General features: G+C 40.5%; 1 protein-coding gene across 1 annotated transcript in view; it reads right to left on the minus strand.

Annotated features, from left to right (window-relative positions):
* Nucleotides 1-383: 383 nt before the first annotated feature.
* Nucleotides 384-24,456, minus strand: part of LOC139475148 (EF-hand calcium-binding domain-containing protein 6-like) — a 51,789-nt gene continuing 27,716 nt past the window's right edge. The window contains exons 13-30 of the mRNA XM_071258403.1: nucleotides 23,765-23,935; nucleotides 22,139-22,213; nucleotides 20,797-20,957; nucleotides 18,803-18,970; nucleotides 17,451-17,622; nucleotides 16,317-16,571; nucleotides 14,970-15,205; nucleotides 14,282-14,378; nucleotides 13,641-13,762; nucleotides 11,861-12,091; nucleotides 10,146-10,301; nucleotides 8,900-9,092; nucleotides 7,940-8,128; nucleotides 7,281-7,511; nucleotides 5,694-5,900; nucleotides 4,601-4,790; nucleotides 3,416-3,603; nucleotides 384-1,632 (exon numbers count right to left, since the gene is read on the minus strand). Of these exons, the coding sequence (XP_071114504.1) occupies nucleotides 1,357-1,632; nucleotides 3,416-3,603; nucleotides 4,601-4,790; nucleotides 5,694-5,900; nucleotides 7,281-7,511; nucleotides 7,940-8,128; nucleotides 8,900-9,092; nucleotides 10,146-10,301; nucleotides 11,861-12,091; nucleotides 13,641-13,762; nucleotides 14,282-14,378; nucleotides 14,970-15,205; nucleotides 16,317-16,571; nucleotides 17,451-17,622; nucleotides 18,803-18,970; nucleotides 20,797-20,957; nucleotides 22,139-22,213; nucleotides 23,765-23,935 (3,318 nt within the window). The 3' untranslated portion in view covers nucleotides 384-1,356. The remainder of the gene's footprint in view (nucleotides 1,633-3,415; nucleotides 3,604-4,600; nucleotides 4,791-5,693; nucleotides 5,901-7,280; nucleotides 7,512-7,939; nucleotides 8,129-8,899; nucleotides 9,093-10,145; nucleotides 10,302-11,860; nucleotides 12,092-13,640; nucleotides 13,763-14,281; nucleotides 14,379-14,969; nucleotides 15,206-16,316; nucleotides 16,572-17,450; nucleotides 17,623-18,802; nucleotides 18,971-20,796; nucleotides 20,958-22,138; nucleotides 22,214-23,764; nucleotides 23,936-24,456) is intronic.

The following is a 24,456-nucleotide window of genomic DNA, read 5'->3' on the forward strand; positions in this document are numbered from 1 at the left end:
TCAAATAAATGAATAAAATTATATCTCTATAAATTATTTAAAACCTGGAATAACTTAAAATAGAAAAATTCTGTAAAAAAATTTTAATTTCTCAAATCATTATTAAACTTCTTTCAAAGTTATTTCAAAAGTATTAATACTTGTTACCCTTTATGTTACTCAAATATACAAACATATATTTACACCGATGAAACAGTAGCATGTTATAGTAACCCTGTAGTAACAAGAGTATCAATATTTCATGGAGTCAGCATACATTAGAAAATATACAGTATACATTTACATAAATATTTCAGAGCTTATTATTGCTTCCAATAAATGTAATTCACTTTGCAGTACTTTCTGCAGTACTTTGTAGTACTTTCACAATGCAGTGAGAATGTAGCACACACTAAAATAGCTGACATTTACTCAAAAGCAAAAGTAACTGTGATTTATATAATTTATTGACAATGAATAATTAGTATAATGATAACATATATAAAGGAAGACTTTATGGATGTCCACTTGTTTATTATGAGGAACACAGTTTCGGAGTATATGCTTACTCCTTCATCAGTTGAAGGAACAGGTGATATCAGCGCCAATCAGCTGTCGGCTTCCCTTGTTAGTTTTCTACCCTTTGTTATTTTCCACCTATTGTTATCTTATTAATTTTGTTGTCCTTACATGTACATATCTATGCTCTCTGCCTCTTGGCATTCACACACCTGATACTCCAAAACGTTGTGTTCCGCATAATAGTGAGTGAGTGAGTGAATATGGTTTAACACCGCTTTTAGCAATATTCCAGCAATATTACGGCGGGGTACACCAGAAATGGGCTTCACACATTGTACCCATGTCGGGAATCGAACCCGGGTCTTAGGCGTGACGAGGGAACGCTTTAACCACTAGGCTACCCAACCGCCCGTTCCTCATAATAAAGAAGTGGACATCCATATATTCTTTTCCTTATTTGTATCACTTCTAAATGCCTTTCAAAGACCGAACATATATATATGGCTTTACAAATTGATTGTGTGCACACTAAGCCACTAGTCAAGACAAACTTTCATTCAAACAGAAAGTCACCCCCTTTCAAACTGTTGTATATGGGGAATAACCTCCCCCCCCAAAAAAAAAACAACAACAAAAATTGTAAAAAAACAAACAATTATACACTTTATTTGAATTTGAAATTCTGAATTAGTTTAATGTTGTTTAATCTTTAGGAAGGCTATGGGATGAGTCTGCCAATTGAATTCCAGTACATTTTAGTTCTACGAAGAACAGTGTTTTTAGTTATCATGTTACTTCTGCTTTTGAGTAACTTCCACGGATCTAGTATTGCTGGTGCTTGATGTGCGTGTTGTCCTAGGACATGAGGTAGGCTCTCAGGAAGTCGTTGTAGCTGATGCAGCCGCCCACGTTCTTGTCATAGTAGGACATCAAATGGAAGAACTCATCCTCCGACAAATTGACGTTAAACTGGCGGAGGACCCGCCTGAAGTCGACAGCATCAACCACTCCTGTTGCTCCCTCATCCAGCTTCCTGAATGTCCGCCTCATCTCCTTCCAGTTGTCTGTTACGCAACTGCACAGCCGCATCATTGCATCATAGAACCTGTCACTTGCAACACCTGGCTGGATCTGGGAAAATGGTGGAAAGATTCTGTCAGTACCTAAAGTCGTACCTGAAAGTCACTTCATATATCAACCGATATATTGAAATATCAATCTTATTAAAGTCAGATCTTAGTTTTTGCTACCACTAAACAAAGATCTGAGGACATTCCATTACGGGTCACGTCAGAACGACCTTTCGCGAATTTTGACCGACCAATGAAATGACTGACAAGAAATCGACATTAGCCAATCAGAAGGCAGCTTTCTCGAGCTTCAGAACACAAGTTTCAAACTGGCAACTATGCTTCGAAACATATTTTGACGTATTCTCGATTAAAAAGATTAAAACTGATAAGAAGAGCATTCTTGGACGGCTTATATATGACCTAGATTATATGGATATAATAATGAAACCTGTAACTGTCGTTCGGAATACCCCGTGTTAAATATTTCGTGGTTGCATGATTAGAAAACACATTCCGACTGTCACTTTCATCATCTGGTAAGCGACGCTCTGATCGGTTGGATGAAAGGTCGTTCTGACGTGACCCTTAATTGGATGTCCTCATAGCGAGAACTAAGATCAGATTTTAATGAGATTGTTGAAATATTGAAGTTGGTGTCAACAAGGTTTCACTCAAGGTACTTCCTTTAGGAGGAAGTAAGGAGCAGTCTTTCAATTAACCATTTAAAAATTCTGCCATTATTGTGGAAAATATTTTATTCTGATTGGTAAATAAGAGGTAGCACTGCAGTAAGATTAATAATTGAAACCTCATGGGATACTTACAAATTCAATTAAGTGTGCTTAACACAGCTCTACATTGAAAAGAAAGTTTCCTAATTCTACCATGACTCTGGAAAAAACTGACTGCCAAATCGGCAGCTTTGTCAATGAGTGAATGCTGTTTTATGCAGCTGACAGTAGTGTTCCAGCTATATCAGCAGGCTGTAAATATTCTGGCAAACCCAACAGTTGATGTGAGCAATGATCCAAACATTTGGGTACACATACTCATCCAGGTCTGACATTGTTGGTTGGTTTGTTGTTTAACGCCGCCCTCCGCAATATTCCAGCTATATGACGGCTGTCTGTAAATAAACGAGTCTGGACCAGACAATCCAGTGATTGATATCATGAGCATCGATCCACGCCATTGGGATCGATGACATGCATCAACCAAGTCAGCGAGCCTGACCACCCGATCCCGTTAGTCGCCTTTTATGACAAGCAGAGTCCCCTTTAACGGCAAGCATGGGTTGCTGAAGACCTATTCTACCCTGGATCTTCACGGGTCTCTGACATTGTGACCATCCAAGTCTCATTACTCATCTCCTACATGTTGGACCTACAGTTCACACACTGGAACCTCACAATACTCATTACTCCAAATTATGGAACCTCTGCAGGGCTGTTGGACCTACAGTTCACACACTGGAACCTCACAATACTCATTAGTCCAAATTATGGAACCCCTGCAGGGCTGTTGGACCTACAGTTCACACACTGGGACCCCCAATACTCATTATTCAAAATTATGGAACCCCTACAGGGCTGTTGGACATACAGTTCACACACTGGGACCCCCAATACTCATTACTCCAAATTATGGATCCCCTGCAGGGCTGTTTGACCTACAGTTCACACACTGGGACCCCCAATCCTCATTAGTCCAAATTATGGAACCCCTGCAGGGCTGACACCTGAAATGGACATTGAACCCAGGGAATGCTTTAACCACTGGACTGTCCCATTGATTTAAGCTAAACAACATTGCTCCTAATCAGGTCCATGCGAGCTACATACTGTCATCTTTGGGGGATGAATCTTCTGCCGTGACAGAAGACTGGAGTTTTCCCTCTGCTTGAGATTCAAAAGGAAGTGCCGGAGAAACTCTGCGTAGGAGAATGTGCCGTTTTCTTGAAGGTCAAACTTGGTGACGATCCTGCGGAAGTCATCCGGTGGCATTTGTATACTGAAAGCACTCAGGATGTCTGGAAATATAAGTTAGTGTTGTAGTGCATACAGGTGCTCATCAGGTTGTGTTATGTGATCTGGTATATGTGAGAGTGAGTTGGGTTTAACACATCGTGTCAGATAAAAGTGGGAAGAAAGCCTGAAGTGATACAGGTCTCAGACAACCAAGGCAAGCATGGGTGTGGTGCTGACAAACCTAGAAACCGAATCAGAATCCCGAGATTCAAACCCATGTGAGAGGAATGTATGATCTCATTGTGGTATTCCTTAAACTTTAATTGACAACAAATATTCAAATTTCATCGCATTAGAAGAATCTGACATTTATAAAACATATGACAGTTCATGGTTCATCTTCTATTATGGATCCACCCTAATCAATTAAACAGCATCTCATAACAATCATGAAATACTCATATCCACCTCCAATATGACATGTCAGGTTGCTATGGAAACTCGAAAAATAATTTGATAAAATATCAAAAGGGACCAGATAACCACTAGACCTATCTATGTGCCAAGTTTGGTGAAAAAATATTGTAAAAATATTTCATGATCTGCCCTGGAAAGGAGCACTACCGCCAAGTCAAATTCGTTGCCATGGAAACTCAAAAATATTTTTTAAAGATCCCAAACTATCAAAAGTTCACCACTAGACCTATCTTTGTGTCAAGTTTGGTTAAACTATTTCTCATGGCTTTTGAGTTCTGCTCCGGAAACAAAACATGATGGATGGAAGGATGAACGGACAGCACCCATTCACCCCGTGGAGATTCTGGGTCGGAACAGGTCTCCAGCAATGTATGCTGGCCATAAGAGGTGACCAAACAGATTGGTCGTCAGACTAGGTGAATTGGTTCATTGTGCATTATTGCACGTACACCATGTGGATGGTTACTCACAATATCGATTACTGAATTATCGACTATTGAATGCAGAGTTAAATAACAAACTAACAAACATAATAATATCCAATACACATTCAATGTTTGTTTCAACCCATCCCCCCCTCACCTCTGAAGTCATAGATGTTGATGGTGCCAGTATTGGTTGGATCATAATGGCGACACTGGCGTTGGATCTCCTTCCAGTTGCGGTAGATGACCTCCTTGAGGCGCCGCTCCGCCATGTCAGCGTTGACAAGAGGTGTGGACATACGCGACATGGCACGCGACTGCATGGTGGCGGGACGTTGCTGTTCTAGCTGTTGCGAAATACATACATCCATCAGATGAGGAGTACTAATGCAGTTTCCGTGGACGAATTTCTTGATTATGAACATACATTTAATTAAAATAATTTAATTTGACAACCACAAAGTATATTTGCACATCATCAAAATAATATGACTGAAGACGTCAAAGAAATCACACCTTATTTCACTGCATGGATAAAACATTATGACAGAACTATTTTTTTTCTAATTCTAATCTAATTTGATCTAATTCTGCAGTTTGATGGTTGATGTTTAACACTGCATTCAGCAATATTAGCCATATGACACTGGTCTGTAACTAATCAAGACCAGACCAGCTATCCAGTGATTGATATCATGAACATCCATCAACACATGTGGGACATGATAAGCAATTGAAGAAGTCACTGAGTAGCACTATCTCATCCATTTCGAACAAGCACAAGGCACTCACTTTAACCATGCCATTACAAATGTAACCATGATACTGACACACTCGCACAAGGATCTCGGCACCATGGAACGGTACGAATAAACTATGTCACTCCCAGTGTTAATAAGGTTTGCCATTGTGTCAGAACTTAGTCATCAAGTTTATTCCTCTAAACGGGGCACACGGGTGGCCCAGTCATCTCTGGCGCCGTGATTCACTGTGCAGAGTTGCGTCCCTTGGGCACACCAGAAATCTGTGATTGTGGGTTTGAATCCCGGTTCGTCCTGATTATGTTTCTAGGTTTGTCAGCACCACACCCGTGCTCGTGGGTTTCACCGAAGTGGTAAACGTCTGAGACCTGCATCACTTCAGGCTTTCCTCACACATTAACCTGACACGCCGTGATGTAACTAGAATACTGTTAAAAGCGGCGTTAAACCCAACTCACTCACTCACTCACTATTCCTCTAAACACCCACCCTGGATGGTGTCCTTGCCGATGCCGACGTTTGTGGTCGGTTTCCAAATATGGCTTGTGATGGGTTTGCTTCTGGAGGCGGTACCATCTGATTGGCAGGCAGAGACATGGGTGGAGCATCACCACTGCCCGAGAACTGCTGCAGGAATTCCTTGTAATCAATATTGCTGAACTCATTGACAGGCAGAGAACTCCATAGCTTCTCAAACTACAAGTAAAACAAGTTGGAAAGTAAATTGGTGACATCAAACATTTTTAATACAATGGTCATAAATGTCAGATATTTGTAGATACAAAATAAGAATTGATTTTGTGAGTAGTGTGTAAAATTTTATTTTATAATAAAAGGAACTTAATGTTGTCTATCCATTATAATAATTTAAGAGATCCATACCTTATCCATAATTGTAAAATGAAGATAAGTTCCATCGGTAGTTAAGATTGACGAAACAATATATTAAGTGGACACACGTTAGGAATTGCAATATATCTATCAACATGGAGATTTCAAGTTATGACAACCAATAAGATCGTCATGATCCTAATCTATTATTGTGAGTATATGTCTTCTTTAATTCAGATATAATTGCAATCTGCCAGTAACATATTGGTTGTTTTATGCCCCTATCATCTAATAACCAATAATGTTATCAAGATGGATATTAATAATCTTAAGTATATTCAAGTCCACTTCAATTGATGTTCTCTCAATACGAGCAAAATGTCAACTTTGGTGCCAAATGTACAAGTCCACTAGTCTACAATTGCTAAAAAACTTCTCATCTTAAAAAAATTCCCCCTGTCTAAAGCAATGTTGTTCTGACTGAGTGTATTTCTACCTCCCCCTCAACCCACCTGTTCATCCGTGAGCCTGATGACATACTTCTGTGGTTACCATGGTTACACTGAGTGTATTTCTTACTCCCCTCAACCAACCTGTTCATCCGTGAGCCTGAAGACATGCTTCTGTAGTTACCATGGTTACACTGAGTGTATTTCTACCTCCCCCTCAACCAACCTGTTCATCCGTGAGCCTGATGACATGCTTCTGTGGTTACCATGGTTACACTGAGTGAATTTCTACCTCCCCCTCAACCAACCTGTTCATACGTGAGCCTGAAGACATGCTTCTGTAGTTACCATGGTTACACTGAGTGTATTTCTACCTCCCCCTCAACCAACCTGTTCATCCATGAGCCTGAAGACATGCTTCTGTAGTTACCATGGTTACACTGAGTGTATTTCTACCTCCCCCTCAACCAACCTGTTCATCCGTGACCCTGAAGACATGCTTCTGTAGTTACCATGGTTACACTGAGTGTATTTCTACCTCCCCTCAACCAACCTGTTCATCTGTGAGCCTGATGACATGCTTCTTTAGTTACCATGGTTACACTGAGTGTATTTCTACCTCCCCTCAACCCACCTGTTCATCTGTGAGCCTGATGACTTGCTTCTGTGGTTACCATGGTTACACTGAGTGTTTTTCTTACTCCCCTCAACCCACCTGTTCATCTGTGAGCCTGAAGACATGCTTCTGTGGTTACCATGGTTACACTGAGTGTTTTTCTTACTCCCCTCAACCCACCTGTTCATCTGTGAGCCTGAAGACATGCTTCTGTAGCACTTCCCTGAAGTCAGCTTTAGGCACGACCCCGATCCTAGCATAGTCGATGTCTGCAAAGTCTCGATCAAGGTTGTAGTAGTGAGCTGTGACAGCCTCCTGGAGCCTTTCTTGCACCTCGTCCACGGCCATCAGCTGGGTGCCCTGTCGGCCCTTCATGGTCTGCTGCAGGATGTCCAACCAACGATCCTGGTCCTGATCAACCGAAAAGGTCAATGTACAAAAGTCAAGGTATGAAGGTCATGAAACAAAGGTCAAGACACTAAGGTCAAGGCACAAAGGTCAAAGTACAAAAGTCAAGGTATGAAGGTCAAGGAACAAAGGTCATGACAAAAAGGTCTAGGAACAAAGGTCAAGACACTAAGGTCAAGGCACAAAGGTCAAAGTACAATAGTCAAGGTATGAAGGTCAATGAACAAGGTCATGAAACAAAGGTCAAGGCACAAAGATCAAAGCACAAAAGTCGTATATTAAAGATTCTGCCCATACTAACATTGACATATTTAACTCATTTTGCAATGAATCAACTTCAAACAACAAATGGGGAGACAAATTCTTGGGACATACAAACTTAATTCTTGTTTGAAATAATTCTTGGTTGTGGACAAGTGTTTCAGCTGTACCTCTTGCTCTGTCGTGCCGTACTGGCTGAGGAATGATGTGTAGTCCACCATGTCGTCCACCACCCTCAGCCTCGACTTGAGGTGTTTCCACTGAGGCTCAGACAGCTTGAAGCAGAACAGGTCCACAACACGGCGGAAGTCTGGCACCGAGATCTTACCCTTCTCCTGCTTGTCAAATGCTGCAAATGCCTGTGGGGAAATTGGTAGGTCATAGAAGGTTAAAAAAAAAGATAATATCTTCAGTCAAATGTGTTATCCTTAGCAAATACTGAGTAGTATATATAAAAATTGGAGTAGATTTATTCCATTTAAAGGTGAGTGCTTCATCTCAAAGAAACCTCATCAGGCCATACATAATGGATGATGCATTGCCATACTTGCTTCCAAATTATTATTCCGCTACCTGCTTTTCAGTAGTAACCTTTCTGATGTTACAGGCTTCTCAGTGGGAACCTGGTCTTTCCCAACTTTTCAGCCATGAAATCGTAAAATAGCTTATGTTGGGCAACTAATTGCCATGTATCTAATTGGCCCAGTGGTGGTAGTCGTCATGACAGCAGTAGTTATCATATAGACCAGCAGCAGTAGCTGCCACAATGGTTTTAATAATTTGTCAAAGAAGCAGTCGTTGACTTTGGGTGGCAATGGTAGTTGCAACCTATGATATATGGGCCAGGCAGCCGTAGTTGCCTTAGGCCATCAGCGGTAGTAGCAGCTTTTGGCAGCACTGTAGTTGCAAAGCAATGGTAGCGTTTCTTATGATGAAGTATGCTACCAGGGCTGATCAGCGGTTACTGAGTTGCCTTAGGGCAGCAGTGATAGCTGCTAAAGTGTAGCTTTGAACTAGCAGCTGAGTAGCCCATTTGATCCACTCTCATGTCATGTTGTTCTTATAGGCATGAGCATCCACAGTTGGGCATATTGTGCGATAATAGACTTTTGGTATTTCCCTGTACCTACCCTTCCAATTGCGTCTCCATGTGTCCTCATCTTATTGTGTAGCTTGGTCTCTGCATCGTGTGGACTCAAACCGTGATGTTCCTCGAAAGTGACATCTTGCTGCCTCTTGCCATAAGAGGACTTGCGGCCATCTTGGAATGCCTTGAGGAACATGCCGTAGTCCAATCGGCTCCTGTCGTTGTGTAGTCCAAGCCTGACAGAATTGGAGGTCAAGGTTATCAATAATGAATCTTTAGGCTGCAGACAGACTGGACATTTGTCTAAATGATTTTGCAACTTTTCTTTTGTTTGTCTGTTTGTTGTTTAAAGCCTCACTCAGAAATATTCAAGCTACACGATGGCGGCCTGTAAATAATCAAATCTAGACCAGACAAACCAGTGATTGATATCATGAGCAATGGTCCACCCCATCATGGTACTGTCATACAGCTACTTTCATGTCCATTCAAAAGAAAATGTATAACATTCATTGCATATATTGTCCAATCAGAATGTAGTACGTATTTCTGAAAATGTATTCTTATATGAAAAGGAGGGAGACACGTCCAGAGTGGCGGTTGTCTCATGGGACTCCGGACCCGGGGCCACATTCTTGGTCGACGCTTTCCACTCACCAAGTAACAAAGACATGATTTACAGAAAGACTTAATACTTGCCAGCTAGGAGGTGATTGTTACTCATATAACACTTATGTTTGACGATCCCCCAGCGCCAGTTAGGTGGTGACTGTGACACACCAAGAAGTAACAATCACCTTTTAACACACACTCAAGGAAGTCACCTAGCCTAACCAGCCAATCAATTTAATCAACATTTAACACAGAGATAGGCTCTTGGTGACCTATTCTAACCTCGAATTTCCACTAAGTGATGATCTTGAGAGTGACCTTAACCAAATCATACACGTTATAAAGTCATCAATAACAGTGAGAATGGTCTTCACTAATGCATACACGTTATAAAGTCATCAATAACAGAGAGAATGGTCTTCACTAATGCATACACATCATAAAGTCATCAATAACAGTGAGAATCGCCTTCACTACTGCATACACGTTATAAAGTCTTGATGACAGTGAGAATGGCCTTCACTAATGCATACACTTTATAAAGTCATCAATAACAGTGAGAATGACCTTGACAAAATCATACACTTTAAAAAGTCATCAATAAAAAACCTGGAACCCCCCCGCTGAATTATTGAGATAACATGTCCGCATTGAATTTAATTCTGATGTGGTCCTACCTCTCCAGCAGCCTGTCAAACTCGTCATCACTGATGAAGAAGTTGAGGTCGACCAGTACCTTCTGTATCTCTATCGGTGACAGCCTTCCCCTCTTCCTGGTGTCGTACTTGCGGAACGCCGAGTAGAAGTCGGAGTAGTGGTCCCTGATCCGGTCCCTGCACAGAACACATTCCCACAGGCTAATAGTTTGTCTACAGTTTATTTGCAAAAGCAGAAACGTAATGTACCTGCTATGTGCACTAAATGTGGCAAACAATACGTAGGCGAAACCAAATGCCACTTCAGCACCAGACTCAAACAACACTTTGCGGATACAAACCATCAAAGGGACAAACCTGTCGCTAAACACTTCAACTCCGTAGGACACTCAACCAGAGACCTACACTCTCAAATTATACAACAGCTTAAAACAGACCCTGAGTCAGCTCAGAGCACGGCTAGACGCCGATCCATTGATCTCAAATGGATATTTGATCTGAAAACCATCCACCCGCAGGGCATGAACGATAAGATCTAATCCTGGAATTCCCCACCCACTCACCTTCTTTTGTCTACAGTTTAACCAGTACAGTCTCTACACTGACTTCAGCCTTGATCTGTCCACACCCAGAGATGCCTATTCCACATTGAGGCAGTTAATAACTTGGATATAAGGGTCTAAACAGCAACTTTTATAAATATCTGTAATCTCTTGTGATGACTGTATTGTTTAAATGAAAATATATCCTCACTTGTAATTTATCACCCAAACTACTTAAAATCCGTCAATCTTTCTTTTGGTCAAAATTTATAAAATATTTCACTTGATCCTGTTGACAAAATTTGGTTCAAAACATCATAAGGATTCTGCTTAAATCCTAATGTTGGCAACATCTCTGCATATCCTGCATGGTAGTGGACATCAGGGAAAGGTTCCACACATGGAACCCACGTGGGTAGTCGACATTGTTCACTGATCAGCATTCACTGTGTTTTGACTGTGCTAATTCAAAATTCAAGTAGGATATTCATGGTTGTAGAATCGCATTTGTTTTGTGGACCAAAGTGGGATAGTATCATATCACAAAAGTCATATTAGGATATTCACGGTCTTCTTAAAAAACGAAAAATTAAGCTTCATGTGGCCAAGCTTTAAGAAAGGAAAGATTTCATGGAGGCAAAATAATCATTGTACACTTTTGTTCTGAAAAACATTGTCTCAAAACAGTATGTCTATCAAATATTGTAGATTCTTATAAACATGATAAATAAATATCAATTTTATACATTTTAAGATTGACCCCTACGTCAAAACCAGCTATTCCTATAAGGACGTGTAAGTGAGTATTTCTGATATATCATGGGGTATCTCCATAGTGTGGGAGGAATGAGACACATTTTGGCCTGACTTAGGGATGACCTGTGCACAGCCTAAAGTACCTATGACACCTTGACGACAGGTGAGAACAGGTGTATAATGCCTATAGTCTGTTTCTGCTATATCAATTTGGACTTAGTTTTATTTTTGAATGTTGAAAGTACCGACAAATTACCCCCTGTAAAGTACATTTTGTATTGTTCACTGAGATCAAACTAACAACTCCAGACTAGTACTTTTCGAGTTGTTTTGTTATTCGTATTTACAGCTACGTAACACTTTGTGTCGATTTTTAAATTGAGAAAAACAGGTTTTTTTCATGTCCGTGAGTACTTTAGTGGCTCTGCAGGTACTGACCTCAGCTGCCTCTCGACCCACTCTGCCGTCATGCCGCTGCTGAGACTGGCCTGTTTCTGGGTGATGTCCTCATGCTTCATCTGCTGGGCTCTGTTGTGCTCCTCCAGATGACGTCTGCTCTCATCGATGATTGTCATGCTCAACCCCTCGTCCATCGGCCCGAACTTCTCCGCCCCCAACTTCCTGAGGAAGTCCTGGTGAGATATGTACCCTTTCCCTTCCTCGTCATACCTACACAAAGAATTACCACAGTCTTGGTCGAAATCCAAAGCTAATCTCACATGTTAAAATTGGTCAAATTTCGCCACTGGTATTTGGGAGATCCAATTATTGATACACATATTTGCGTTGTCTCAATCCTTTCTATGAAGACAGTGTTGATGGACTTTAACTTCTTATTTGTTCAATGCAAAATTTCAGTACAGATGCTAGGATCTTTATCAAGAAAGTGGTACAAAAACGTTGCATTGAAAGCAATCTCATTAAAATCAGATCTTAGTTCTCACTACCGCTAAACAAAGATCTGAAGACATCCCCTTACGGGTCACGTCAGACCGACCTTGCACGAACTTTGACCGATCAATGAAATGACTGACAAGAAGTCCGCACTAGCCAATCAGAAGACAGCTTTCTCGTGCTTTACGGCACTAATTTCAAATTGACAACTACGCTTCGAAACATATTTTGACAAATTCTCTATAAAAAGTTTGAAACCGGAACAAAAAAACATTCTGGAATGGCTAATAGATGGTCTAGATTGTATGGATTCAGTCGTCAAGCCTGTAACTATCATTCGGAATACCCCGTGTTAAAGTTTTCACGGTTGCAAGATTAGAAATCACATTTCGACTGTCACTTTCATGATCTGGTAAGCGACGCTCTAATTGGTCGGATGAAAGGTCGTTCTGACGTGACCCCTAATGGGATGTCCTCAGATCCTTGTTTAGCGGTAACGAAAACTAAGATCTGATTTTAATGAGATTGCATTGAAAGAGAGTGATTGGGTTTTAACGTCGCTTTGAACAGTTATATTGCGGCATGTCAGCTTAATGTGGGAGGAGGGCCCAAAGTGATGCAGGTCTTAGACATTAACCACCTTGGTGAAACCCATGAGCACGGGTATGGTGCTGACAAACCTAGAAACATAATCGGAATTGGATTGGAAGAATAGAGAAGTAGATATCCTCAAGGCACCTCTGTCTTCATTGATACTACAGCTTCAGGACACTCTTAGGGGGCTCAAATTAAAATATTATTTTGGTGAAAATATAAAGTTTGTGGTTTATGCTGACAGCCAGAAATGTTTATATACGACAGATATATTTTTTCAGAATTTAATTGCCCATAATTAAGGGTGCATATAACACACGAGTGCGTATTATACGCAAATAAATAAGTCTTGTGTACATTGATCAATCGGATGGGGTGCTAATTGGGATTGTTCACTAGTCAATATATTAACAAATGTTGCTGTGGGCACTTATTAGAGCGGCGCACGTATTTCTTTGAATACGGTAGGTCCCCAGCAACCTATGCTTGTTGCAAAAGGTGACTAAATGTGACTAAATGGATCTGGTGGTAAGGTTCAGTGACTTGGTTGATTGCATGCCATTGTATTTCAATTGCGTATATTGATGCTCAATATGTCAATCACTGGATTTTCTGGTCCAGAATCAATCATTTACAGAGCACCGTCATACTTACTGTGGCATTAAACACCTAACAAAAGAAACTAATTCACCAGCAGAATCTGGTTGACTGACACCCCTTCCCAACCCACCTTGCCCAGAGTTTCTTGAACTCCTCTCTAGTCATGGGCAGGACAAACTTGTAGAGGACTTCCCGGAGATGCTGGCGCCGGATCAACCCCTTCCCTGTCTTCTTGTCCATCTTGAGGAAAGCCTGAGGAGGAGAAACACAGAAATACATGCTGCCAAGACCGTGTCAGACAGGGTAACTACAATGGCGCCCAGAGATCGAAAAACGACACCAACCTTCCTCTCTCCGGGCAGACGCTCTATCCAACAGACCACAGAGGCGGTCCTACAACTTTAGACAATACTTAATTCAAACTGGTCAATAACATGTAACATACCTCAAAGTCAAGAAACCAAAGACAGGAAGTACTCTGAAACCTTTGATTGTGGGTTTGAATCCTTGGTTTGCCCCAATTATGTTTCTAGGTTTGTCAGCACCATATCCATGCTTGTGGGTTTCACCAAAGTGGTAAACATCTGAGACCTGCATCACTAAGGGCTTTCCTCCCACATTTAGCTGACACGCCATGATATAACTGAAATACTGTTTAAAGAGGTGTCAAACCTAACTCACTCACTCACTCACTCACTACTAAGATTCTACACTGGGCATATTTGTATGTCGTGCTGATTACACAACAGAGGTTGAAGAAAAACAGATTACATCAGCAAGATCACTCCATTGCCGGTGGACTTTGACCTTCAGCATCTCATGGGCCTCCTCCGCTGTGAAGGGCTTGGCTGGCTGGACATTATTGTACCTGTAATCAGGGATCCACTTGAAGTTCACACAAAGCCTTTCAATAAAATATGCAGCATTTGTCATACAACTATATGTATTTGATGGCATTGGTACTACGCAGTACAAAAAGCGAGTGCTTACACCTTCGTTGGGTACGGTTAAGGGACCGACTTATTGATATTCGCGAAGAGAGGAGGACCCTGGGATTTTGTATCGAGATTAGATATTCATTTAAAACGATTGTATTGTAATTTGTATTGTAAGAAAATGACCTTGCAACAATGTAAGTAAATTTCTTTATTTTTCAACAGTCTGAAGCATAATTATTTTTTTCAAGAATTTTTGGTGGACATTTTCTTTTTGTTAATAAAATCACAGGCCCCCTTCATAGGATATCAAATTTCAGTCCCCAAGTGTGAGTATGGTTTTACGCCACTTTCAGCAATATTCCAGCAATATCATGACGGGGGACATCAGAAATGAGCTTCACACATTGTACCCATGTCGGGAATCGAAACTGGGTCTTCAGCGCGATGAACGAATGCTTTAATCACTAGGCTACTCGGCCGCCCCACCCAAAGTGTGAGGAGTTTGTGAATGAAGCACTTACATGTGTACAGAGTTAAGCCACTGGTGTCCGTCTTCTGTATCCCGGACCTCGAACCGGTCCAGAAATTCCTGGTAGGTGATGCGGCTGTCCTTTGAGATGCCCATCCTGTTACACAGCTTCTCAAACTCCTCGTCCGTCATGACCAACATGAATGCGTCCAGCATGCGCCGGAAGTTATTCTTCCTCAGACTGCCACTGTGATTATCATCAAACTTGTAGAAGGCTCCCCTCAAGTCCTGTACATGGTAGAAATTATTACATAGTTTAACATTGACATATTTGGACATAATGAATAAGTTATTATATTTTCATATAAACAACCAACACCCCGCCTCACATAATTTTATTGTCCCTTCAGAAAAAGAAAATCACTCCGTGTTCCCTTCTTTCGTTACTTGATTACTCAACCCATGCTTGTCATAAGAGGCGACCATGCTTGTCATAAGAGGTGACTGTGCTTGTCATAAGAGGTAACCATGCTTGTCATAAGAGACGACTATGCTTGTCATAAGAGACCACTATGCTTGTCATAAGAAGCGACTATGCTTGTCATAAGAGGCGACTATGCTTGTCACAAGGGGTAACCATGCTTGTCATAAGAGACGACTATGCTTGTCATAAGAGGCGACTATGATTGTCATAAGAGGCGACCATGCTTGTCATAAGAGGTGACTGTGCTTGTCATAAGAGGTAACCATGCTTGTCATAAAAGACGACTATGCTTGTCATAAGAGACGACTATGCTTGTCATAAGAAGCGACTATGCTTGTCATAAGAGGCGACTATGCTTGTCATAAGAGGCGACCATGCTTGTCATAAGGGACCACTATGCTTGTCATAAGAGGCGAACATGCTTGTCATAAGAGGCGACCATGCTTGTCATAAGAGGCGACCATGCTTGTCATTAGTGGTAACCATGCTTGTCATAAGTGGTGACTATGTTTGTCATAAGTGGTGACTATGTTTGTCATAAGAGGCAAATATGCTTGTCATAAGAGGTGACTGTGCTTGTCATAAGAGGCGACTATGCTTGTCATAAGAGGCGACTATGCTTGTCATAAGAGGCGACTATGCTTGTCATAAGAGGTGACTATGCTCCTCGTAAGAGGTTACTAACAGGATCAGGCGTTCACCCTCACTGACTTGGTTGATGCAAGTCATTGTATCCCAAATTCTTAGATATACACTAATGATCAACTGCTGATTTGTTATTGTATTCGTGAATAATTATTCGTAATCATTACTCATGATACGTCTTGTTTTCGCCTCATGGTGTATTCGTTACAGCCCTACTGATCAGCATTCTGGCCTTTACACAACACACAAAGCAAATTCAGCTTTACTTACAGCAAAGTTTTCTCTAAGCTTCGCCCTGAGTTTGGACTCAACTTCGAGTGCACTCATGCCGTATTCGTCCCCTCTGATGGGGTTGACGTGGTGATTGTCTGTCCGCATCATGTCCTGCCCGGCACCGCCTGGGCGGGGGTCATCGAAACTGGCCAGGAAGTCGGAGTAGTTCATGAAGCCGCCGTGGAAGTCCAGCTTGGACACAAGGACATTGAACTGCTCATCGGTCATCACTATTCCAAAGGTTATCAACACCTGAAAGAATTGTCATCCGTGCATGATTAGAATTATTCATTGCATTAAGACTACTTAAGCACCACTCAAATACACTGTCTTATTAAGTTCTTTCACACTTTGCAAAGCTGTTGTGACTTAACTTGAAGCATGACCTTATTAACCATGTTTTAGCTACTAAGACGTGAACCTATATCTCGACTAAACAAGGAATTTGTCTTTGGAAATGTTTCTAAAATTTATCAAGGATATAATGATAGTTGAAAAATGTATTACAATTAGAATGATAGCATTGCAAAGTTTGAAAGAAAATAGCCAGCATAGTTAAACCCAAAGCAGGGACACAAAGCCTCTTGTTGCCTTTTTTAATATCCTGTGTATACATTGTCTATATGCCTATTGCAATAAAAAAAAGAAGATAATAAAAAATCATGTTAGTTTTTCTTGTTTTAACTGCAAAGAATATTGCAATAGCAAAATTACTAAAAATAGAAAAAATGATATAGGTATAAAGCTTATTGCAGTCTTTATTTATTTTTTGGAATTTTTAGCAAAATACTTGAAACTAACATTTATAATGAACATACATTTTCAAAATAATATCAACATTATTAAGTACCAATGACGTTTCTCTTCATTATTTACCTCCAAACACTTGGAGAACTTGAGTTTCTTATTTTCAGGACTATGTTAATCCATGGATATTGACACAAAAGCACCCTGACTAACTATGTTTATAGAGTCACCTCTTTTAACAAAGTTTTGGGAAAATATATTGTTTCCATTCAATTATCAACACAAAGGAAACTGTTCTATCCGACGGTGAACTAGGGCCAACAGTCAAACGAATGCAGTGTTTACAAGAGTCTCTGCTGAGAGTGATGTAAGAATATTGTGTACCTGTCTGAAAACCTTCTTCGATATTTTTCCCCTGCCTCTCTTGTCAAAGTTGCGGAAGGCTTTCCTGACGCCAGCATGGTGCTGACTGAGCCTGTCCTTGAGCCTTGCTATCACCTCCTCTGCCGACATTGTGCCCGTTCTGTTGAAGGCGTGAACATCAGCCATGTGTTGTCTGAAACAAATGCATCATGCAATCATGCATCATTCCTGATTCATCAAACACCAGCAACCAAACAAGGTCTTGAACATGGTAGTCAGGCCCTATGAGTGAGTGAGTGAGTGAGTGAGTGAGTGAGTGAGTGAGTGAGTGAGTGAGTGAGTGAGTATGGTTTAACGCCATTTTTAGCAATATTCCAGCAATATCACGGTGGGGGACACCAGAAATGGGCTTCACACATTGTACCCATGTAGGGTATCGAACCTGGGTCTTCGGCGTGACAAGCGAGCGCTTTAACCACTAGGCTACCCGACCGCCCCTCAGGCCCTATGACTGTATGAAACACTGCCAGCAATTGTTTAAAGAATGTACACCACACATGTTTACACCGTACCAGAAACTTGATGCTGAGCAGCCTTTGTTCCAGCTCCACCTCCTCAATACGCTTCTAAGAGCCAAAGGCAGAAACATCTTGAAACCTCAAGAACCTTAAGGTGTAGTTTATAAAATTGGCAGTAACTGGGGACAATCCTATGTTGGTGAAACACCCTGCCCCATCAACACCAGAATCAAGGAGCACAAAACTTCAACCATAAAATCAGACAGTAAATCAGCCATCTCGGACCACGTCAGCAACTGCCCCAATCACAACATCAATTGGGAAAACATCCAAATCCTCTCCAACAACCTCCATGACTAAATAAAAACTAGCAGAAGCAGTCCAGATCCAGTGCCACAAGCCTTCTACCAACAGAGATCAAATGATAATGCCCTTTATAAATGATAATGCCCTGAAAAATAGTGTTACCGTTATTTAACTAAAATGGATGGAATTTGTTATCAAATAAAAAAAAACAACTATATGAGTTTTGAAACATTTACGGCAATCAACACAAATTTCACTGACCCACTTTTACAAATATTGAAACGTCATAGAACAAACCAGATGACGTTATTATTGAACGTGATGTCATCTTTCCCTATCCCTATGACGCCACATAACAACGGGCATGATACTGGCCCATCGTCAAGCAATATGAGGGCATTATCAAGTTACAGTGGCCTGCTCATTTCTGATAACATGCGGGCTGTTTAATGATAATTCTATCCGTTTAGCTATAAGAAAAGCCTATCAATCAATTCAGCCATGTCCTACACAGCCACATCTCTGCTTCAGCTGCTGATGACACCTCACCTTGCTCTCTGGCCCTCCTGGCGCTGTAGCTCTGTGAATTCACTACTGTCGTTGATCTGTGTGCTGAGGCCGTTGATGTCGCCGGGGATGATGTCGATGTCCAATCCCTGCAGGAACTCCACATAGCTGACCATTCCATCTGACCGACCCGTGCAGCGACGCAGCAGACTGCACAGCAGAGTGGTCAATATCAAATTCCAACTCAAGACATTTTTTTTTCTTGTTCATTTTTCTTTAAAAAAAAGTATGAATCTTAGCTACTGTACATAACAATGTATATAAAGGGTCAATTATTCACTGACATCTTCCCGAGGCAAGAGAGTTAGCCGACTATTAAAAGTCCAGTATACACTCTTGCCAAACTAGGCTGGAATTGTGGAGTTATGTTTTGGCTGGACAATGCATAGTCCAATCAAAACCACATAACAAAATCAACATCTGCTTCGTTAACTGACATGCATACTTGCCATCTCGTCGTCAACAGATATTTTCCAAATCTTTGCATGTTTATAATCAAGGTGCTCACGTGATTTGATGCACTTCGTTAAGTATGACCTGTTTTATCACAATATAGATTTTGATTATTGATCAGATCGTCTTGGCTGGGTGCCGCCATTTTGTTTGAAGCAAATGCAAGTGATATTAGAAGTGGAATCTGATGGGTCAATAGGAGGGAGATAGACGGGACATAACTCGTAATAGCCCCTGGTGGTGCTATGTTCGAGCCTGGTTCAGCGAGTTAACTCCCTTGCCCCGGGTAGATGATTCATTGAGGGTTCTGCTTTAGTTTCTGACATTTCAAAGAAACAATTATTTTCTTATACATTTTTTCATCTCACTCTCAGGTTTAAAATTTGCCTATGTTCCCTCACATTTTCACAAATGTTTTGTTTGTTTGTTTAACATCGCACTCAGCAATATTCCAGCTATATGACAGAGGTCCGTAGTGAGTGAGTGTGTATGGTTTTACGCCGCTTTTAGCAATATTCCAGCAATATCATGGTGGAGGACACCAGAAATGGGCTTCACACATTGTACTCACGTTGGGAATCAAACCGTGTGACGAGCAAACTCTTTTACCACTACCCGACCTTCCCCGGTCTGTAAATGATCAAGTCTGGACCAGACGATCCAGTGATTGACATCATGAGCATCAATCTATGCAATTGGGATATGATGACATGCATCATCCAAGTCTGTGAATCTGACCACCCAATCAGGATGTGACAGCATGCAATCAACCAAGTCACTGAGCCTTACCACCCCATCCATTTGGTCGCCTCTTATGATTAGCATGGTTTGCTGAAGCCACAATTCTAACCCCGAATCTTCACAGGGCTTTTGCAAATGTATATGTGATTATGTCACAGAGACCAATGGACCAATGCTTGAGTTATATTTTTCTTAAACTTACACAGGAATACAACTACCATATTCGACGTAATAAGCGCTCCGCTCTAATAATATATTGGCAAGTGAACAATCCCAATTAGCATCCCTTGTGATTGATCAATGTACACAAGATTTATTCATTTGTGTATAATACGCACTCATGTGTTATATGCACCCTTAATTATGGGCAATTGAATTCTGGAAAGATATATCTGTCGTATATAAACAGTTCAGACTGTCAGCATAAACCACAAAATTTATCTTTCAACTCTGTTTTTTTTCCAACAAAAATATTTTTCTCATAAGAGGCCCCAATTTCTAATTTTGAGAGCGCCCTGGGCGCTTATTACGTCGAATACGGTAGCAGATTTTAGGTTGACACTAAAAATTTAGTGTCTTTAACAAAACATTTCATTGCATGTTGCAACAAAATTGGTAAAATATATTCAATTTGACATACAAAGGAACCTGTAAAAGAACAGGAACGTCTCCTCTTACAAGACAAAACATGGGATTAAATTTTTTTTACAAAATCAATCATCATGCTTAGTTTGTAAACTTGCAAGACAAAAAGCACCACAAAAATCCAGACAAGCACTCACTGTTGAAAGTGTTCCTCAGACACAGGTAAAACATAATCATCAATTACACGTTTCAAGTTGACAGGGGAGATAACTCCCTCAGCTCTGCGGTCATAACATATTATTGCCTCGGCTACAGTCTTCCAGTGCTCAGAGATCTTTGCCCGTAATAAATCTTCTACCTGTAATAAACATGCACAGTGCTCATGCAACATAAAGTGTTAACCAAAACAACTGCAGTGAAAGATAACTTCGTCAGTTTGAACAGAAAATCATCCAAAGTCATGCAGTGGTCATTTTCTCAGGTGATAATATTACATTACTTATTTAGTAGGGGTGACTATTGGTCTGGAAATCGCTATTGCGATAACTATTGATATTGAAAGAAACTATTGCGATAACTATTGATATTGAAAGAAACTATTGCGATAAATATCAATAGTTTTCAGTGTATCAATTTAGATGGATTTTAGAGTTGAATTAAACCTTGGAACTGAAGTTTCCTTTGAATGTGATAACCATAACAACAAATAAAAAGTAAAGTTTGAGATATGACTGATGTGTTTTTTCTTTACCCTGATAATTTAAGAAAAAGAAGCCTCCACATTACCATTGTTAAATTACTACCACTCATGATCAAAAGAAAAACAAATTTGAACCGCATTGCGTGTATATAATTGATATTGTTCGACAATCGAAACTATCGATATTCCTAATTTAAATCCATACTATTGATCGGAAACTGATTTAACTATCGATTTATTGACTTTTAAGTGCTTACCAAGAGCAATACATGTATATCGATATTTCAATTTATCATGACATCCCTTTTTAGTGTCATAGTTAATTAAATTCCAAACAAATTTATTACATATAGCCCTTCAAATTATCACTTGGTCTACTGTTTTTTTCATTCAAAATGACAGGGTTGGTGGTCGCATTTATATGAATATTAAATCTCAAAATGAAAATTTATTTCTTGGAAGTTGGTTGGGTGAAATGACGGAAAAAAACACAAAGAAATTAACAGTGAAAATAGGACTTCAATTTGTGTTCTAGTTTTGTAACATTTTTCATCACTGGGTCCGTAAGTAAATCCTAACATCCATATTGCATCTTGTAGTAAATTAATTCAGAATGAATACTTTTTATAATTTTACATAACAAAACTTAAGACGTTTTTTAATAGGAATAATCACAGCAGAAACGGCTGGTGAAAATATCATCAAAACAGCAGATGTGACGTTTGTGACTTTACAACAAACACAGGAATGTGATGAAATGTGATGAAATGTGATTGTGCCACACACAGACAACACTCTGTCAGACAACAGATTCACACATACATATAAAACCAACTTACAGTTTCCCATGCTAATATTGCAGGCTGCTGGTGCTCGTTAACTCTGTGACAAGAGTTTAACCACTTGTGTCCTTCCTGAAAACAGAAACACATTCCTGAACTGCAGAATACATCATTATCTTCATCAGTAACTGGGAGCGGTCGGTAGCCTAGTGGTTAAAGTGTTAGCTCGTCATGCTGAAGACTCCTGATATGGGTATAATGTGTGAAGCCCATTTCTGGTGTCCCCCGCCAAGATATTGCTGGAATATTGCTATAAGCAGCGTAAAACCATACTCACTCACTCACTCATCAGTAACTGGTCCTGGTCAAGATTAAAACGTATCCTTGACACGTATATTATGTATGGCCTAGAGGCAGATTTCTCAGAGGGCCTTGGATTTTAGTTAGGGAGCATCCATTTGATTTCTGTGGGGAGATGTTTCGATTGACAAATATTCCCAAACATTAATACTAATACTAATTAAATCCTCTGACCCATACAAATCGAATGGATGATCCCTTAGTAAGAGAATATTTTTTTCCCACTACCAAGCATAGCCCCGACCAGCCAATCCAGTGATCGGCAATACGATCAGAGTCCCTTGTAGGGGTGTCATGTAATAAGGGCTGGGATGAGTCCAAATTTACTACCAAGGTACCCACCACGCTATTACCTGACTCTACCCAGATACCCATTATATGTCTCAAGACCTGGGTGTTAAATGTCCGATTGGGAATAGTTTTGCCGTAGCCCTGGTAAAATGTATTTAGATACACGCATAAAACGATCTGGTCATGCATACACTGAAGTTGACTGAAGTTATATCTTTATTCAAACCTATAAAGTTCAGAAGGAATGGGTGCATAGTCAGAAAGAAATGTGAATATTAGTGACTTGGTGTGTAACCATAGAGTTTTAGATATTATTTGTCATTAAACAATATATCACGTGACTTATTACGGGTCCGGGTAGTCCCGTGGGTACTGGGTCCGACTCAGTACCCACCCAACCCGAGTACCCGAGTTACCCATCCCAGCCCTACATGTCATGATTTCACTGTCTGACCACAAGACTACGTTTCCTCTTAGGTTGAGGTAACAAAGTTATCAGTCAAATAATTTCAAATTTTCCTCACGGAAATAGTTACCACATTCGACGTAATAAAGCGCCCCACTCTAATAAGCCCCCACGGCGATATTTGCCAATATATTGGCTAGTGAACAATCCCATTTAGCACCCCTTCTGATTGATCAATGTACACAAGACTTATTTATTCGCATATAATACGCACTCGTGTGTTATATGCACCCTGAATTATGGGCAATTAATTTCTGGAAAAATATATCTGTTGTACATAAACATTTCAGGCTGCCAGCATAAACCTCAAAATTGATCTTTCAACTCTGTTTTTTTCACCAAAATAATATTCTAATAAGAGCCCCCTATTTCTAATTTTGAGAGCGCTCTGGGCGCTTTTTATGTCGAATGTGGTACACTGGTTTCAGTCGGGGTGTGACGTCATGCTCTCTGCCAAGTCACAAAGTCTGACCACCAGACAAGTTGCCTCTTACAAACAGCACAGGTTGAGGGAACAAAAATTACAAGTCAATCCATTTAGAACTGTTTCTTATAGAAATGGTTACCATGGTTTCCTTCTCCTCAAAGAAGTCGAGGAACTTGTGGTAGGAGATGCTGTTGCTGTGGTGAGGATCTAACGTCACCATCATTTTCCTGAACTGTTCCTCATCCAGGCGGAACGCAAATTTCTCGATGATACGCCGCAGCTCTTTTCTTGTGATCCGCCCATTCCGATTCTGTACACAAACAATTTCAAATGTACAGTGAACAGATTTCTACACATTTTTTCCCCAAGTCAATACAACCTACAGTGACAGGAATCAGTTTCAAAACCATGCATCTGCCCAAGGTTCCTTTAAAAATTTAGGCACCACTTCTAAATCCAAACAAATTTACACATCCAATATCCATAATTTAGAATGTAACACAGCTTCTACAAACGTCCCTAATGGTATCAGTGATATGCTGTAGCCTTAGAGACCCGTGAAGATTCTGGGATAGACTAGGTCTTCAGCAACCCATACTTGCCGTAAATGGTGACTATGCTTGTCGTAAAAGGCGACTAAAGGGATCGGGTGATCAGGCTCGCTGACTTGGTTGATGCATGTCATCGATTCCAATTGCGTGGATCGATGCTAATGACATTAATCACTGGATTGTCTGGTAGACTCGTTTATTTACAGACCGCCGTCATATAGCTGGAATATTGCTGAGTGCGGCGTTAAAAAACCAACCAACCAACCAACCAACCAACTGT

Source organism: Haliotis cracherodii, unplaced genomic scaffold, assembly GCF_022045235.1.
Source record: "Haliotis cracherodii isolate W230 unplaced genomic scaffold, xgHalCrac1.p SCAF_3, whole genome shotgun sequence".
In the NCBI taxonomy this organism is placed as follows: domain Eukaryota; kingdom Metazoa; phylum Mollusca; class Gastropoda; order Lepetellida; family Haliotidae; genus Haliotis; species Haliotis cracherodii.